Source organism: Quercus lobata, chromosome 3 (genome assembly GCF_001633185.2).
Source record: "Quercus lobata isolate SW786 chromosome 3, ValleyOak3.0 Primary Assembly, whole genome shotgun sequence".
NCBI classification, from domain to species: Eukaryota; Viridiplantae; Streptophyta; class Magnoliopsida; order Fagales; family Fagaceae; genus Quercus; species Quercus lobata.
In genome coordinates this window covers 65362671-65382034 of record NC_044906.1, presented here as the reverse complement: position 1 = coordinate 65382034, position 19364 = coordinate 65362671, and the positions used below count along the sequence as shown (strand labels likewise).

The following is a 19364-nucleotide window of genomic DNA, read 5'->3' as shown; positions in this document are numbered from 1 at the left end:
ATGCTGATGCTCTAACAGAGGTTTTCTATCCTTCCTTTGGGTTTAAGAATTCTTTTAATAGATTTAAGAATTTATTCTTGAAGCAAACGTATCATGTTTCATTTTAACAACCATTGCATCATCTATATATACATATAAAACCAAAACCTTTAGAGCTCCTACATTTTTACACATCAGCATTATTAAAAAAATAATAATAAATATCTTTTTTTTTCCCCATCAAATACAAATTACAAATCTCAATACTTCTTGAAAAAAAAAAATTCTCTCTTCTCATCTGTCTTCTCCCTCCTTCAAATAAGCAACTACCGTCTCTCTCTTTTCTCAGCCTTTCAACCAAGGGAGTGAATATGGGACCGTCCTGGCTGGTATGATCAATATATTTCGTACCGGCACTTTGACCGGCACTAATTTAAACACAAAAACACAATCCCTTACCAAGTAGAAAGAACTTTGGCCATTGCTGTTGAGAGAGACCTTCGTCCGTGGACCAATACTTGATGCAATGGCTGCCAGTTATATGGGGAAACAAAGAGAGATCTGTAACTTGTATGAGGAAAGACTGAAAAAGAGTGAAATATATGTTTTTATTTGAAATCAGATCTTAATTTACCCTTTGTGGACGTGGAGTAGTGTGTCAAATAGTGTGGAAAGGTAATGTGTGTCAGTGGCTGAAGCCAGTTGTGGAGCAAAGAAGATAATATGCGAAGAAAAAAGAGGGAAGAAAGTAAAAAGGAAAAATAAAAGATATTAACATGTAGAAGAGTAGATAAATCATAAATATAGTATTTTTTTTATGAGTTTAGTTTATCTTCAGTAATTTTTTAATGGGAAATCTTCTTTTGTTTTAAATACACAATAACAAATGGTAGTGAGTTTTAATCTCCACATTTTATTTAATTAGGGGGTGATATGATAGTTTCTTCTTAAAATAAAAAGATATTCCAATTAAAAAAGTACTAGAGATAAGCCAAACTTTTTTTAATATATAGATATACATTTAGCTTGCAGCTTGGTTTAAAAAGCCAGTTTTTTTTTTTTTTTTTTAAATTTTTTTTATTAACTATTTAGCTTATTTTTGTTATTATTTAGTTTATTTTTGCTATTATTCATAGGTCTTATTGTACTTTTTGATACTTTTCATGGGTCAAACTATACTATTTCAGCTACCTTTTAACTTTATCTATAGTACTTTCAGTAAAAATTTTTTAGTTTTAGCTAAATAAGCTGTTCCTAAACAAACACTTAAGTGTAGTTTTTTTTTTTTTTTTTTTTTTTAATTTTTTAATTTTAATTTTATTTTTAAAATCAGGTATTAACTTCTACGGTGGATAAGAGGAAAAGATAAAAATTAAATAAAGATTAAAGATAAAGATAGGAGAGAGAGAAAATAGAAAGAATAAATTAAATCAAATAGGAAAAAATAGAAGATTGTGTGTGTGATCTTCTTACTCATATTTAGGGGTGTCAATGTTCGACCCAACCCGCGAACACGACACGAACCCAACACGGTTTTTTCCGGGTTAGGGTTGGGCCTTAATGGGTTTGGGTCATAAACGGGTCGACCCGAAAGCGACACGATAAGAAGCGGGTCATAAGCGGGTCAACTCGCGTAACCCGCAATAGACACGTTTGACACGTCAATTTATTTGTGTCAAACCCGAAATGACCCACTTAACACAACCCGTTTAACTCGTATAACAAATAAATAATTATTTTATTTTATATTTGTCAAATACCTTTTATATCCAACATATATTTTAAATTTAAAAAGAAAAGTAAGTAATTACAAAAATTTACAAGGGATGTAATTGAAAATTAAAACTTCACAAACCCTAAATCTCTAAACCCTACAAACCCTAAACCTCTGAACCTTCTTATAAATATCTAAATTCTTTTTTATTCCAGCCGTATTATTCTTCTCACGCCAATTCTCAACAGTACCCTCAAGCCGGTTATCTCTCTCTCTCTCTCTAATGTGTTTTTTTTTTTTTTTTCTGCATGATGCTTTTCAGCTTTTGTACCGTAAACTTTGAACCCATGTGCCTTGTGTTTTTCTTGATTGCATGATATGGTCCACTTGTTTTAGTTTCTTTGAATGATAATAAGACAACTTGATATTATATTATTATGCTTGTTGGCCATCTTATAAACGTGTTAAGATGCAAAAGCTGAAAAGCAACAAAAAGTGTATTTCATATGTTGCGGATTATAGAATTCATAACCCTTGTATCCATAACATCCGTATATCCATCAGTGAAAAACAACAAAAATTCATAACCCTTGGATCCGTATATTATTTTTTGAAGTGTATTTCATATGTTGCGGATTATAGAATTAAAAAGTGTTTGTGACGGAAAATAATAATAAAACGTCAAGAACAGTGTTTATATTTGTATTGTGTTGTTTATTTGCATTTTGTGAACTGTGTAGGTATAGATGGAGGAAACCAATAAGAGCAATAACGTGGAAAATACAAATGATGTGGAGATTATAACTGAGGAAGAAGTTGATGACTTGGAAGATGTAACAGTTCTAATGGAAGGTCAAAAAAAGAAAAGACGTAGGAAAACTTCACTAGTTTGGCCACACTTTGAGATGGTTTCTCCCGGACCAGACAAGAAGCCAAGATGCAAATGTAAGAGATGTGGACTTGTTTACTTGGTTCCAGGTAATTACGGAACTGGAAACTTAAGGCGTCATTTGGAAAATTGTGTGAGAAGAGATACACGAGATGTGGGTCAATTACTTTTAAGTAAAAATGGTGGGGCTGTATCTAAATTTGAACCTGATAAATTTAGAGAGTTGCTAGTTGCTGCTATTGTTATGCATGACTTACCATTTCGTTTTGTTGAGTATACTGCCATAAGAGCTATATTTGCTTATTTATGCCCTGAAGCTACCATTATTACTAGAAATACTGCTAGGGCTGATTTGATTAGGATGCATGGAAGGGAGAAAGAAAAGATTAAATTCATGTTAAAAGATGCTCCAAGTAGAATTAGTTTAACATCTGATTTGTGGACTTCTGTAACCACTGATGGATATATGTGCATTACTGCACATTTCATTGATAGAAACTGGGTTCTACAAAAAAGGGTGTTGAATTTTTGTTTTATGCCTCCACCACACAATGGAGTTTCTTTGTCTGAGAAAATGTATAATTTGCTTTGTGAGTGGGAAATTGAGAACAAGGTATTCTCTGTGACTTTAGATAATGCCTCCTCTAATGATGTTTCTGTTGAAATCTTGAGAACTCAGTTGAGTATTAGGAAAGCACTTGTTTGTAATGGTGATTTTTTTCATCTTCGTTGTTGTGCTCATATTCTTAATTTAATAGTACAAGATGGCTTAAAGGAGATTGATATTGCTATCCAAAAAATTCGAGAAAGTGTTAAATATGTGAAAGGTTCACAGGTGAGGAAGCAAAAATTTTTAGAGTCGGTGAATCAAATGTCTTTAGATGGTAAGAGAGGCTTAAGACAAGATGTTCCCACTAGGTGGAATTCTACCTTTCTTATGATTGAGAATGCTCTTTACTACAGGCGTGCTTTTTGTCATTTAGAATTGACTGACTCTAATTATAAGAATTGTCCCACTGTTGATGAGTGGAGTAAGGTAGAAAAGATTGACAAATTCTTGGCTGTTTTTTATGATGCTACTTGTGCATTTTCTGGAACCAAATATCCTGCTGCCAATTTGTACTTTCCATCAGTGTTCATGATTTATTTAACCTTGAGGCAACAAATGGAGAATGAAGATGAGTACATGAGAAGAATGGCAATCCAGATGCTTGCCAAGTTTGAGAAGTATTGGTTGGACTTCAATGTACTACTAGCTATAGCAGTTTCTTTGGACCCTCGTTATAAGCTTCAATTTGTGGATTTTTGCTATAAGAAGCTTTATGGATATAGTGGTTCTCCTGCATATTTGAATGTTCGTGAGAAATTATTTTCTCTTTTCTTGGAATATGCAAGTAATGCTCCTACAACATCAACGGCTACTGGAAAACGTGGTGGAAAGGTTGTTAATGTGAGTCCAATTCAATCTTTTAGCAAAGAGACTAGAGCAGTTATGCAGGTAAAAAATTATTTTAATTTAATATGTTATTTTTTATTGCTATTTTTTATTTTAATTTAATAAGTTATTTGCTATTTTGTAAGAGTGATATTTAATATTTATTGATATTGTTGTTTATTTAGGAATTTGATTCATTTGAAATTGATGAAGAGTCTGCCCATTCACAAAAAAGTCAATTAGAGCTCTATTTGGATGAGCCAAGAGTAGACAGGAGTGCAAACTTAGATATTCTCTCATTTTGGAAAGGAAATCAATTTCGATTCCCTGAATTAGCTTCCATGGCTCGTGATGTTTTGAGTGTTCCTATTTCTACTGTTGCCTCAGAGTCTACTTTTAGTGTTGGTGGGAGAGTGATTGATCAATTTAGGAGTTCATTGAGGCCGGACACTGTTGAGGCATTGGTTTGCACTAGAGATTGGCTGTATGGAGAGAAAGGTAATCTTATTTGTTTCATTAGTTATTATTACTCTTACATTATTATTATTTAGTTCTTGTAAAACTGTTGAGGCATGATCATATTTTGTAACTACTAATACTTTTTTTTTTTTTTTTGGCATAGAACTTGCACAAATGAAATTGGATGAGCTTGTGGAAGATGTTATGAACTTGGACATCAACAAAGAATCTATGGATGATAATCGTGGTCATAGTCAAGATTAGTCTACTGTTTGCTCAAATTATTTCAATATTGATACTTAGCATTTGGCGAGTTCCAAGGATATTATATTTTTGTTGAACTATGTTATTTTATTTTTATTAAACTATGTTATTTTGAATTTGGGTTGAAGTGTTGCACTTCTTTTGGAGTGTAAAGAACTTATTTCTAGATGAATGTTATATTTTTATTAAACTATATTATTTTGAATGTGGGTCGAAGACTTAAAGTGTATGCACTGGTTTTTGGGATGTAAAAAAATAATAATTTATAGATGGATGTTATATTTAATATTATGCAGGTTGAAATGGGTTGTGTTACATTCGTGTCAACCCAACACGACTCGTTTATTAAACGTGTCAAATGGGTTGGGTCAGGTCAACCCGCCTTATTAACAGGTCGGGTTAGGGTTGAAGGATCCTGACACGATTATTAAATAGGTCGGGTTAGGGTTGAGCCATTTAGTCTAATACCCCTACCTCGACACGACACGAACCCGACACGCTAACCCGAATTGACACCCCTACTCATATTTAATAGTTTTTCCGTGCATCGCATGGGTTAGCGATTAATTCTTTATATACCTAATACTAAAAGTTAGACATGTCACATGTCGCAACCTTAAATATTATTTGCGCATTATAATGAACTGATTTTGTTTTGAAGGTTTAATTCAGAGATATTCTCGCGCATGCTATGACATTGCCATGTTTGTATACACAGCAATACTGGTCATCGTTGGACTTGGTACATCACTCTCTTTTTTTTGTTATTATTATTATTATTTTTGATAATGTACTCTTTCTTTCTTTCTTGAATATATCCACATTTGTAACTTGGGAAATGTTATTTATACACATCTTGTGCTTATGTCTTCTGTACGTACCATTTGTTCGCACAGTTGATTTTGAGTTAATGTTTTATTTTGATAAAAGTGGTGTTTGTTTCACACACAACCGTATATACAAGCAAAATTTGCAGTAAAATCATGATTTCAGTGCAAATTTAATGGACTTTGTAGAAAGGAAAAAATTCCCGACCTATCACAAGCTGACACGTCACATTATCGAGTCCACAAAATACAGCCAATTACAGAGCACCATGTATTGCTGCTAGGTTTTGCTATCACTATTTAGAAGCCAATAGAAATTTGCCAAGTGTCATGCAAGAACCAATCACGCTTCAGCGCATGTGTAAGCAGTGACTCAAGCAGCCTCGCACGTGTAAGCGATGACTCAAGCAGCTTCGCACGTGTAAGCGATGACTCAAGCAATCCAGCACGTGTAAGCGATGACACAAGCGAACCAATCAGGCTGTGACATGTGTCACTAATCAAGTTCCGCCACGTGTCGCTCACCCACCCCAAAACTCCTATAAATAGAAGCCTTTCTGAGACATTTAGGAGGACCAGAATTTAGAAGTAAAAAAGCTCTGCGACGATCAAGCCTCAAAGCCTTCAAGAACTTCAAGAACTTCAACCCCAAAATCGAAGAACATTCGAAACAGAATCATCCAGATCATCTGCCTAGATCCTAAAGTTCACGGGAATCAAGCCAAAAGTGTCCGAAAACATCAACAACTCACAAATCATTGAAGCTCAACGGATTCAAGCCTCTAAAGCTCCGAAGAACTTCCACCACAAACCTTCGAAGACGAAGAACGCACAAAGAACACGAAGAACACGAAGAACACGAAGAACACGAAGAACAAAGAATTTCTAAACAAGCTCATAGCCAGAGATTCATTGTAATTCCGTTTCAGCAATCTTCGATCCATCCCTCAACTAAATTGAAGGATATTTTGTGTTCAAGTCAAATCCACATTACCATAAATCTAATCAATAAGTTTTGCAAGGAGATCGAATCAGAGGATCACTCTTTTGTAATTCCAGAGAATTGTGCCACACAATCATAAATACAAATTCGCATTTGTGAAACTATTTTACTTGTTTGATTAATTTCAAACTAGAAATTTAGTCGCTTACAGACATACAATTTGAATATGATATATATGATACAGAGAAGATGTGTGCATGCAGTGTACAAGTTAATATATTCATGTAGCTACATGTTACATGCATATTAATACATTTGCCTCTTCATAATATATATTCCCTTGTATGATTATTAGGATCAGATGAATTATTATTATTATTATTTCTTGATGAATAGGATCAGATGAATTAAAGAAGATAAAAGAGAGGCACGTTTTATCTCTTAGAGTCCTAAAACGTACTATCAAAGCTTTACCCACAAATTATTACCTTTTGGAAAAAGGGCAGAACCCTGGGCGGATACGTACTGTGGACGAAGTTATTGACAAGGACATCGGTTCATCCTCTAAAGACAAGTTTCCAATGGCTATCCATGATGATACGGACGAAGGCAAAAATATAGCACTCTTGGTAGTGGATAACAGGCAGCCCCAGATACATCAGCTATTGCTTAAGAGAGAGGGGAACAACGCATTGCATCTTGCAGCGAAGCTATGGATAAGTTCATCCTCTAAAGAGGATGAGCTTAAGAAAAAAGAGACATCCATATTGGCTGCGGCTAGAAATGGTATCACGGAAATAGTGGAGGAAATACTCAACAGCAACAAGTATTCAATGTCGATCCATGATGAGACGGACGAAGGCAAAAATATAGCACTCTTGGCAGTGGAGAACAGACAACCCAAGATCTATCAGCTATTGCTTAAGAAAGGGTTACTGACAGAGACAATGCTGCAAAAATTGGATAAAGACGGGAACAACGCATTGCATCTTTCAGCGAAGCTAGGAATAAATAAGCCCTGACTAATTCCTGGGGCCGCATTGCAAATGCAATGGGAAATCAAGTGGTACGAGGTATGAACTCAAAAACCATCTTGAACTGCTTGATTTTTATCAAACAGCTTGCCTAGGCGTTTGACTGCTGCATGCCCTGTAACCTTACAAGAAATATAGCACATGTTACAAATGCTGGCCTACTACAAGTAGTTGAATCATGTTTCTTTATTGGGCAAATTACAATTTGCTCATTTCTAATTTAACTGGAATTTAAGTTGCTTACTTGTGATTTGAAATTTAATATTTTATCTATTTGAGGTAATAAACTCAGTTAGAGTTCCATAACCTAGAGTTCCATAACTCATTCATGTTAAAAACAGGGCTAAGTAATTTTGCTCCACTTTTATGTCTCTCTCCTCAAAAAACTCAAAAAACATAAAAATACAAGATCAAATAAAATAAAAAATAACCTAGCGGAATACTTGCATCATGGGATTTCAAATCATAGGTAGACAATTTAAATTTTGGTCAAATTTCAGGTGGATAAAGTGTCAAATTTCAAACCACAAGTAGACAATTTAAATTTCGGTCAAACTACATGTGAGTAAGTTGTAATTTGCCTTTCTTTATTTTAGCAATAGATTAAGTGTTTGAATCACTTCATCTAATTTAATTAAAAGTGGAGCTCTTCTTAACATATATGCAACACTCCATATCTAGGTGAGGGAGGTAGTGTTCAATATGTGCCAGGCCAATTTATAAGTAATGCGTACTAATTAATTAAAGAACATTGTAAAACATATTCCCTCAATGGGCTAGGGAAAAGTCTATATATATATATATATATATACACATGTTATTGATAATTTTGATAGTTTGGAGAGGAGATTTGAATTCAAAATGTTTTTATTGGAAGTATTACAAGGTGTAAGTTAATTAACAAACACTTGACAGAAATGCAAATAAATGAACTTGGTGTTAAAAGTTAATAACTTGTATTTTGAAATGACAATAGTAACAGGGGTCTCTAGTTTAGGGAGCCTCAAGCAGCTTATTTAAAGTTTGTTATGCCTTAATCGAATAATAGATTGGGCATAGCCTTGCAATATGGTAATTAAGGGTATATTAAGAAAATTCAGTAGGGCAAGGTTTTCCTTCAAATATGTTTTAGCCCCAATTTGAAGGAAATCGGTATTACCAAATCACATAAATTTTTTAGATGATTTTCTCTATGTTCTCACTTTTTATTTTATTTTATTTATTTCCATTAAAATTGCTTTAAAATAATTGTTCAACACTTGGTTTAATTCCATTGATTGACAATGCACTTTGTGGGGACAATTTTTGTCTAGACCAAGTGTTGCACTTGTAGTCATTTTTGGCTTGGAGAGTCCCACATTGGAAGGAAAGCCTCCCTCTTCATGTCATGGTGGTACTCTATCACCATTGGTCATCCTTTATATGGCATGAAGAGAGAGGTTTTCCTTCCAATGTGGGACTCTCCAAGCCAAAAATGACTACAAGTGCAATACTTGGTCTAGGCAAAAATTGTCCCCACACACTTCAAGTTTAATTTGCTACCCAAAATTTTCATAATTGCAAGTATACTTTGTTATGAAATTGTTTAGAAACAATCTAAAACTGTATCTTTTTTAATTTTTATTTTTAATAAATGCAGTATGTGAAAAGAACCGTGCCACAATACGTACTTTACCAACCCAACAACGACAAGAAGATTCCGGCACAGTTATTCACTGAACACCACGAGAAACTCGTCCAAGAGGGAGGTGAATGGCTTAGCAAAACCTCTGAATCCTGCTCAGTTGTGGCTGCACTCATTGCCACTGTTGCCTTTGCAACATCAACCGCTATCCCAGGTGGTATCAAAGAGAGTAGCGGCTCACCAAACCTTGAAACGTATCCTGCATTTGACGTCTTTGCTGTGACCTCACTTGTCGCCCTGTGCTTCTCTGTCACAGCCTTGTTCTTGTTTCTTGCTATCCTCACTTCCAGATACCAGGAAAAAGATTTCCGTAGCGACCTACCAAGGAAACTTCTGCTTGGATTAACTTCACTCTTCGTGTCCATTGCATCGATGTTAGTCTCTTTTTGTGCAGGACATTTCTTTGTGCTTAAAGATAAATTAAAAAACAAGGCCCTTCCAGTGTATGCAGTGACATGCTTGCCTATAACGTTCTATGCCATTGCACAGTTTCCGCTCTACTTTGATCTTGTAAGGACTTATTTCAGCAAGGTGCCTCGGTCGAGCCACAAGGTGGTTTCTCTCCAAGGTGTTGTTTTTCTACATTTTATAGCAGTGTGTTTCATTGTTTTACTGGGGTGTGGGATTGAGAAATCAACTGTTTGTCTAAGGTGTTCTGTGTTTAGCAACTATATCTGTTTGTGTGTGTCTGTATGCCCAAGTGTGTCCGGCCTGGATTTTAAACTTCATGAAGTGTTAAGACTTATGAATTTAAGTAATGAATAACTGAGTTCTCTCTCTCTCTGATAAGAAATATACTTGTGACATGATGCCCTTGTACAAAAAAATAAGGCATGCTTTCACTTTATTGCAAGTGGAATAGTCTTTCAATTATCATGGGTTTTAATGGATGATCTGTAAATTTCTATAATTACATGCTTATTTTTAACCGAACAAAGTGGTGAAACCTTCCTGCAATACCTCTGCAAAATGTAATTACATATATGAAATATTGTTCCCAGATTTCCTTAGGATGAATTTATAACAATAATAAAAGCGTTACATTGGGAGGAGATACAAATAGTTTTAGTTGACAAGGCACCAAATACTCCTTAAATTCTAAAAGAAAGATTTATTTATTTATTTTTTTCAAAAGTTTTGTAACCATGTAGTATAACTCTCTCTCTCTCTCTCTCTCTCTCTCTCTCTCTCTCTCTCTTAAATTTTAAAAACCTTAAAATTTCATACAAAATGGTGTAGTTTATTTTTTAATTTAAAAAACACAAATACAACAACGATAAATTACCACACCCAAGACCATAGATAAATTTTAGCTAACAATATTGTGTATATTATATAATAAATTAAATTTGTGTCTTAAATACTTAGTCGTAAACTCGTATTAAATGGGCATCTTCTCTTGATATGCTTTTTCGTTTTTATTTATTTATTATTCTCTTAATTTTTGCGATGTGACGTATTATAAGAATATTAAAAAATAATATATATATATATATATATATATATATTAAAATTTGAGATGTTATTTCAACTCATAACATTATAAGTGATTTTATTAAAGCATAATTCTAAAGCTTAAATCCATATTCCATCAAATTTATATCAAACAATTTATAATAATAACTAGTCTTTGAATTCGTCAATTTTAAATCTTTAAATTCAAATGCAATATAAGTGAATTTTAAAGTTCAACTATTTTCAAAATCACAGATATTGTTTCCAAAAACTACATACTAATATATACTAAATGACAATTAGTGTGACTAATGTCAAATATTCAATATGTCACTCTTTGTAATATAATTAACTTCAAAGACTATTAAAGAAGTTATGAAACATTTGTTATATTGGTAAGTTACACATGAATCCAGTGAGTCTTAAGCCTACAACTTACCTTATATCCTATTATTGTGAGAATAAAGCATCGGTTGAGTTACAGCTTACTGAAGAAAGAATTGTGAAAAATGAAATTTAGATAAAGAACCATATATACATACCTGAAAAATGATTACTATATATATGTTAGGTGCAAGCCAAATCTCCTCTTGCTAATCAATGTCAGGTGACAACCAGAGTTCCCCCAAACACTTCAGTGGGTTAGAATTACCCTTTAATTGAGGGTTTCTTTAGAGTTCCATAGAAGTGGTCAAGGGAACTCTAGGGGACAACTGACCTTTCCTTTCTATTATTTTGGTTTATTTTTGTTCTTGGCAAAGCAATGTAAACCAAACCTACTATTTATAGAAAAAGTTCTCTATCTTCATCATGATTCAGTAAAGGATGCCTTTGTGTACGAGAGAACCATTAGAGATAGAAAATATCCACATAAATGGACAGAAAATTGAACCTGGACAGAATAATGGGTCACATGAAGGGTAGAGAATAAAAATTTCAGTTGAGTGGCCAGAACTTTTCGGCTTACCCAAACTTGTTCTTTCTTTTCATCTCTATGGTCTGTCATTTTTCCACATATATATGTTATACGGAGTACAAAATAGTACATGTTTGAAGCACGTATATTAGTCCAATACATTAGTATTACAATACATACATTCAAGTCCCGTAGCTCGAGTACTTGACGAATTGTCATGAAATATATGTGTGGTCCTGTACACACCTTATCGTTTTAGTGCACCACTTGACAAAACTTTCTAGTAATAGCTAGCACTGATTCACATTAGAAAGCCTCTTTGTGATCACAATGGGGGTGCACGTATATACCAGAATCCAGTCAATTGTCGCTTTATATCAATGAAAAAAGCTGGAAAGGAATGGCTCTAATGATGACAGATATTGAAAAGGTGCAAAGGGCACATGGCCACTCATCTTGATATTATTCTCTCAACCTTCAATTTAGCCCACTTTTTCGTCTAGATTCACTTCCTACAGCTTTATTATCCCCTTAGATTTCTCAACTCTCAAGGCAAAGTATAGAGCAACGAATTGCAAAGATGCATGAGAAACTAGCTTGCTATAAATACTAGACTTAATTGGTACTCATAAACCCCGTATATAGAGCCAGCAATACAAATATATGGAGGTGCCAAAACATGCATCCAGTGTCCCCTGGAGTTCCCTTGACCACTTCACTAGGGATTCAATCTCTTTGAAGTAAAGGGTTATTGATCCTCGCTACTGAAGTGTTTGGGGGAACTCCTGGTGGCACTTGATGCTCAGCCAACAAAAACAAAATGGGCCTTTCTTATTATAGTAAGTAGGATTGGGATTTTAGCCAAAAAAGAGAGAAGAAAAAAAGAATGGGGTTAATTAGCAGGGACAACATTAATTAATATGCTTCCCCTGTTGATATTATTCCTTCAAATATATATATATATATATATTTTTTTTTTTTTGAGAATTTTATTCCTTCAAATTTAGTTCGAAGTATTAGGTGTTTCAGTTTATGACTTTATGTTGCAATGCTCCTCATCTTTGCTCTTTGGACTATGTCTGCCTGTTTTGTTTAGATTATCTCCTCTGTTTCCTTCTTTTTGTGCTTTCTTTGCACATTTTAGTCTCTTCTACTTTTCGAAGAGAATTTTACGTATTTTTTAATACAACATATATATATATATATATGTATGTATATGTATAAAGTTTGGGATAATGTTTGTTACATACACTGTTACATACATATTTATTAAATTGTAATTATGAGTTAAAAACATGATTTCGATTTTAAATTTGTGTCTTCAATTCATGATTTCAGTTCAAAAATTTGAGCATAATATTTTTTATTCTAAAGTTTATTGCTAATGCTTGTTTTTGGTTTTGGTTTTTATTATTTTAAAATTATTACAATTGTTTTTATGAAAACAAAAAAAAGAAAACAAAAAATAACGTCATTTCATTAATCATTGTGATTAATAAAGGTGCTCAGGATCTTGCACTTACTTTCAAACTATAATATTTTAGGAGCCAATGGCATTTGTAATTGGAACATCCGGAAAAGTAAAGTTTCAACTTTTTTTCCCTTCAATAAGAAAATATTTTGGTTCATTAAGCAAATAAATATTTTGAATTAGTATTTAGAAAATTTTCATAAAAACTAAGAATATTTCTATGGATTTAAAGCTCAACAAATACAGGAATTATCTTTGTATCTTCTTGAAGAAAGCACTAAAGTACATTTCAGGATCTAGCTTGAAGAAAGCACTAATCTTCTATATACATCAGGAGTTAGAAAGTGTTGGCCAAGTTATTTGGTAGACTAAAATTCAATTAATGCATGTACATAGAATTTTATATTTTTATCCTCTATTTGTGGGTTGAAAAAGGTACTTCTTTAAAGGTTTGTTTGGTTGAGAAGATGGAAAAATGGGAGAATAGAAAATATTCTAAGGGTCCGTTTGGATACAGCTGAAAACTAAAAACTGAAACTGAAAACTGAAAAACACTGTAGCGAAATAATTTTTAAATGTGTGAATAGTATCGTGGGACCCATTTTTAATGAAAAAGTTGCTGAAAAGTGAAATTTGTGGGTCCGTGAACAGTACACGATGTGCTGTGATTGGTCCAAAAAAATTTGAAAAGTCAAAGTTTGCGGCTACTGTTCATTGAACAGTGCATGAACAGTAGCCGCAACACCCAAAACAAAAAAAAAAAAAAAAAAAAAAAAACTGAAAAACGCAAATGCAGGATTGGGCAGAAAACGCCCAATCCAAACGCACTCTAATTTTCCTTATTTGTGTTTGGTTGGAGGTGGAGAGATGGAAAACTGGAAAAAAAAAATGAGTTTGTATAAATTTACTCATATGCCCTTATTAAAAAATGCCCAATTAAAAAAAAAAAAGTGACAAAGAACCAACCAAAAAAATGAAAAGAAAAAGGAAATCACCTAAATTTATTAAAAAAGAAAAATCATGCCTAGGAAAAAAAGAAAAAAAGTATAAAAAAAAAAAAATCACGTTCAGTTAAATCCCTAAAAGAAAAGAGAAAAAAGAAAAGAAGAAGAAGAAGAGAAAATGGAAGAAGAATGTACCCAAGGAGTTCAAAATTGAATTTAATAAATTGTCTTTATTGAATCAAACAAGAAGACATCATGCAAAAAAAAAGAGAAAAAAATAACTAGTACATAAGATGAGGGGGAGTTCAATTATTTAATTGCAACTATTCCTCTCTCTCTATTCCCCAAATTGGAGAGATAAAATTTTGTTGGGTCTAAGAAGAAAACACCCAGCCCCCCATCAATTTGGCCCTCATTTCTTCTTTCTAATCAAACACCCACAAAAATTATTTTTCTATCCACTTTTCTCTCCCCTTTTCCATTTCCCTAAAATCTCTCCAACTAAATAGACACTAAAGCTAAATAATTGAAGGAGTCTCAAGAGAAAACCTGTTAACATATACATAGTCAATAAAAGTCTAAATTTAACATACAAATAACATCAATAGGAGGAATTAGGAACATTTATTCACTTCCCTATAGAAGTATTTTACACTCACTTGCGGGAATTCAGACAGTTGCATTCATCAACAAGATCATAGGATAGACAACTTTTAATACTATTAAGTTAATAGTTTTGAGAAATGAGGCCCATAACTACTTTGGCATCGAATTCAATCTCTACTGTGGTCAGATTAAGATTTTATTAAAAGAAGTTGATGCGGGCTGAAGAGAGAGGAAGAGAGAATTAGAAAATCTAAAGGCACATCAAGATAAGAGATAGGTAAATGGGATTTATTAAACCAAATTATTATACTTAATAAAGATTGGTTAAAATGCAAAACCGACCTAAAAGTTTCTCTGAAATTCATTTCAGTCTTTTAACTTTCTTTTCGTTTATTTTAATCCTCTAAGTTTCAAGTTTATTTGATTAAAGCCTCTTTGTCAACTTCTATTAAAATTTTTTGTAAAAAAAAAAAAATGGAAAATATTTTTCAATCATTAATTGAATTTTTTCAATTAAAAAAATTTGAAGAAAAAATTAAAAAAATTGGGCAATTAGCCACAACATATAACAAAATTTGATTAAAAAAAAACTTTAATTAATGATAAACTTGAAACTTAAATGACTGAAATGAATGAAAACAAAATTAAAAAAATTAATTTTTTTTTTATGAAACATAGAGGATGAATTTTACATTTTAGCTATAAAAATTTAATACAAAAGACTTGAGTTGGGCTCCCATAATTCTGCCATATATAAAGCCAAATACATATCCAAGCCCATGATTAGTATAACTTCTAACAATTGAAAACACAGTTTCCAAGACTTAATTGACCAAGAATACATTTCCAAGTGACTCTTAATCTTCCAATGGATACCTCTTGAATGGTTATTTGGAATTAAATATTCATAATGCCACCACATCATGCTCTTTAGGTTTTAGGTTGGAGAGAACTGGATTATGAGTTTTCGCTCAACTCCCCATGATATGCTGACAAATTCTGAACACTGATAGTGAGATTTGTATGGATATTTGAAGGAGTTCAATTCGATATGCATTGTCATTTATTTTCTGGAGAATCTAGCATGGACCAATCTTCTTTTCCTCTTAAGTTTGTAACATGTACTAGAAGAAAATCAATATTTCTTCAAATAAACACACACACAAAGTTCATCAAAAGTCTTTCTTCATCAATGCACATTGGTTACTTCTTTATACTTTTTATTGATTTCTTTAAGCTTCTTCATCACTCCTTTACGAATTCTTGCTGTAAGGTTGAATTTATTCAATCATGTGTTGACTTTATTCTGTTCCAAATTTGCTTGTATTTTAACAATTAGATACCTTGTATTTAGGTGAGAATTATGTAAGGATTGTGTGTGAGAGAATGTGAAGAAAACTCAAGTTGTGTGCATTCAAAGGAGTCTTGCGATTGGATCTTGTGACTAACTCGCGACTAGCAAGTCGCCAAAGTGCCACACGTGTGAAGCATGTAGGAAGCTGAAGGGTCACGATAGCTGGAGCACTATAGGACATAAAGTATAGTTTGGCCAGGCAATTAGCTCGCGACTCACACTCGCAACTCATCCCGCTTGTGAGACTAAGTTGCCAGAATGCCTTGTTATGCAAAAAAATGACTTTTCACATTCCTTATATACTCTACTCTAAATATCCTTATACACACGAAATGTTGAGAGCTTCTAGAGAGAGTTTTGAGAGAGAAACCCTAGAGAAAACCAAGATTGACTCATCCACAATCTTAGACATTTGATTCTCCAAATTCCTCTACTCTCACCCTCTCCATTGATATATCCTTTAGAGGTAAATTTGCCAAATCCTTATCTCACTATACCCATATCAATGATGAGGTATTTTGGTGCTTGGAAAGCAGTTCGGAGATGACCAATTTACTTAGTTGATGCAATGGGTTTATTGCGGGATTTGGGAAGCTAAAGAAGACACGATTAGGCTTAATCCTGTTAGAGCAAGAAGCTTGGAGGGCTTAGGTGCATTGGGTAGATTAGGCTTGGAGAGTCTATTGCTATTCGTGTATCCTAATTTTATTTTTTAGTGGATTATTTTACCGCTTGGAGGGTAGCAGAGAGGTTTTTCGCCGAGTTCTGAGGTTTCCTCTTCGATAACACGTGTCAGTGTTATCTTTGTATTTGCATCTTTCTTTCCTTACTCTTTACCTTTTAATTGTTGCTGTGTTTGTGATTAACTATGGTTTAGAGTGTTTTACCAATTTGGATATAGCTTATATTCATCATTCCACACATATATTGTTTGTGTATAAGCTTGTGTTGGTATTATTGAAATTGGGGGTCTAAACATTCATTAATGTTTTACACATTAATTGAACATTCACTTGCGATCTAGTTGCAAATCTTTCAATTTTTACCAGGTAATGGATATTCAAGTTTAGGTACAAGATCAAGCTAATGCTATGGAAGTGGGACACATTAATAAATTACTTCAAATGGACTTTTCTGTGTGAGAATATATAGTCTATATATATTTTTGTATGCTTGAAACTATACAAGAAATTGCTTTTTATATAGGCATATATGAGTGCAGTACAAGTAACATGTGTGCACCTAAAGAAAGCCCGGGGGTGTTAGACATCTTGTCTTTAACAAGTTGAAACCTTTTCTAAGCTAGTTGTTCAATGGCTAGCTCTACTTTTTGATCCTCATATAAAATTTCAAAGTACATTTTGAGTACTAAGCAATTTATGTCAGGTACAATTTTCTTTAAGTTATGTATCGAGTATTCTAGCTAGTAAAGTTGTTCGATAGCACTATCTGGTCTTACGAGGAGAATCTGAGTTCAAATGTCATATTCTCCATTTGTTGTAAGAAGAGAAACCTATCAATTAGTGCATATTAATTGTTTTCCTCTACATTGATATATTTTCAATTGATCTGCCTTGATGTATATACACTTTAATTTATTAATTATATTTATATTATCAAATTAAGTATCACTCAATTGTGCTGCCACATTTTACAGTCATGATTACTTCTTTCTTACCTGCCAAAATTACATTACTTGACCCTTTTGTTTTGCTTAAAAAGGAAAGATGCGAAGGAACATGAAATATTAGTTGGTAATTTGATTCTAGATATATAATTTCAGCAGGAAATCATAGCAAAATGGATTGTGTAAAACATGGAAGTGCATGAGAACACAAGTTAATAGCTAATGTGCACTACTACTGGTGACTCCACCAACCAATCTGGGCAAATTGAAAAACTAGAATAAGTTTAAGTATGTTTAAGGAAAATATACTCCTATATGATTCGTGAAAAAATAGGCTGGGTACTACAAGTTTGGAACACACGAACTGTAATCTAGTAGTCTCATCAACTCATGAATAGCAAACCTCCCTCTCTCTCTCTGTTTGTCTAATCATTCTGTAACAATTCATTAATAGATTCATACAAAAAAAAAGGAGAAAGAAACAAACTTACGTCCAAAGAATGCTGCAAGAAAAAAAAGACTTTGTCAGAGCGACTAAGTATAAGATGTTCTCCCACTTAATTTATGATGCAAATCAATTATATCTATCCTGCACATGCGTAATCTTTTTAATACGAGATATTTAGATATTGTCAGAAATGTGTTGTGTGGTCAAGAATAGCTCTATGAATTGCATTGGTACCAACTTGAACAAACTTAGATCTAATGCCACCTAGTTCACACAAATAATTCAATGGGTGTATGTACTAGATTCTATCAAGGAGTTGCTTTTGTTTGTAGTGGAAAAGTTGAAAAGGATTGGCTGGACAGTAAAAACATTGAACAATAGTTTTGCTATGGATACTACAATTACAAACTAAAATGTGTCAATAATGGAACAAAGAAAATAAATTCAAACATTCGTTTATTATACTAGTTAAGAAGCATAAATTACATTTATTATCTCGTCAATTTGTAATTCTTTTATAGTAAAATTAGTAGATGTGACAATTTCCGAATCTTAGTGGCATGTGTGGCCTCCTGAAGTTGTTTGTCCAATATTCTCTACCATCTAGTCTATAGTTACGTCCAGATTCACTTGCTACATTTTCTCTTCTTGAACAGAAATAACATAAGCATTAAGTAATGCAAAGAGAAGAACTCAATATAAATAGAATGGTTTAGTAACCATTTTGTATAAAGCAAAGTAGCATAAGAGGGCATGATTAGGTTTCCCCAAACACTTCATTTGGGGACTATATATTTGTACTAATCAAGGGTTGTTATGGGCTATGATAGAGTCATAGAGAGTTAGAGAGGAGAGAGGATAGAGGAGGGGAACTGTGATTTGCTACACACACACACACACACACACACACACACAGATAATAATAAAAAACTAGTAGTAGATGTTACAGTGATTTGGTACTAGAAGCAAATCACCTAAGCAAAGTGAATTTTTAAGCAATTATTTTACCAAATTAATAACACATTGGATGGATGTTAGGAACCCGGTGGTTCTTAATGGGGACGGGTAAGAATTGTAGGAGAATTGACTTAATTCAAGGTAGTCACCGTCTATAGAGAAAGAAAGAAAGAGAGAGAGAGAGATGTACTAATGCACTAAGCAATTGGTTTATTTTTCAATGATGGAAATTTGATTATAAGTAGGTATTTATATAACCATAAACTATTTTATTGGCCCATATGGCCTGATTCTAATGGTCTTACTATTTCCCATGTGCATTAATAATTCCAACATGTGTTAAATGTGATTAATATGC

At 33.2% G+C, this 19364-nt stretch overlaps 2 protein-coding genes across 2 annotated transcripts; both read left to right on the top strand.

Moving 5' to 3' along the window:
- The first annotated feature begins 2439 nt into the window (after positions 1-2439).
- LOC115981290 (zinc finger BED domain-containing protein RICESLEEPER 2-like) lies at positions 2440-7532 on the top strand. The gene is made up of 4 exons (XM_031103448.1): positions 2440-4080; positions 4203-4515; positions 5402-5482; positions 6907-7532. The coding sequence occupies exons 1-4, from the start codon at positions 2440-2442 to the stop codon at positions 7530-7532; spliced, it is 2661 nt and encodes an 886-aa protein (XP_030959308.1).
- LOC115979573 lies at positions 7371-10350 on the top strand. Its single transcript, XM_031101627.1, has 2 exons — positions 7371-7583; positions 9184-10350. The coding sequence occupies exons 1-2, from the start codon at positions 7557-7559 to the stop codon at positions 9991-9993; spliced, it is 837 nt and encodes a 278-aa protein (XP_030957487.1). The 5' UTR covers positions 7371-7556; the 3' UTR covers positions 9994-10350.
- The last annotated feature ends 9014 nt before the right edge of the window (positions 10351-19364 follow it).

Coding starts and splice junctions, on each gene's coding strand:
- LOC115981290 (XM_031103448.1), top strand. CDS start 2,440: ATGGAGGAAACCAATAAGAGCAATAACGTGGAAAATACAAATGATGTG. Junction 4,081..4,202: donor AGACTAGAGCAGTTATGCAG/GTAAAAAATTAT, acceptor TTGTTTATTTAG/GAATTTGATTCATTTGAAAT. Junction 5,483..6,906: donor ACTGGTCATCGTTGGACTTG/GTACATCACTCT, acceptor CTTGATGAATAG/GATCAGATGAATTAAAGAAG.
- LOC115979573 (XM_031101627.1), top strand. CDS start 7,557: ATGCAATGGGAAATCAAGTGGTACGAG. Junction 7,584..9,183: donor GGGAAATCAAGTGGTACGAG/GTATGAACTCAA, acceptor TAATAAATGCAG/TATGTGAAAAGAACCGTGCC.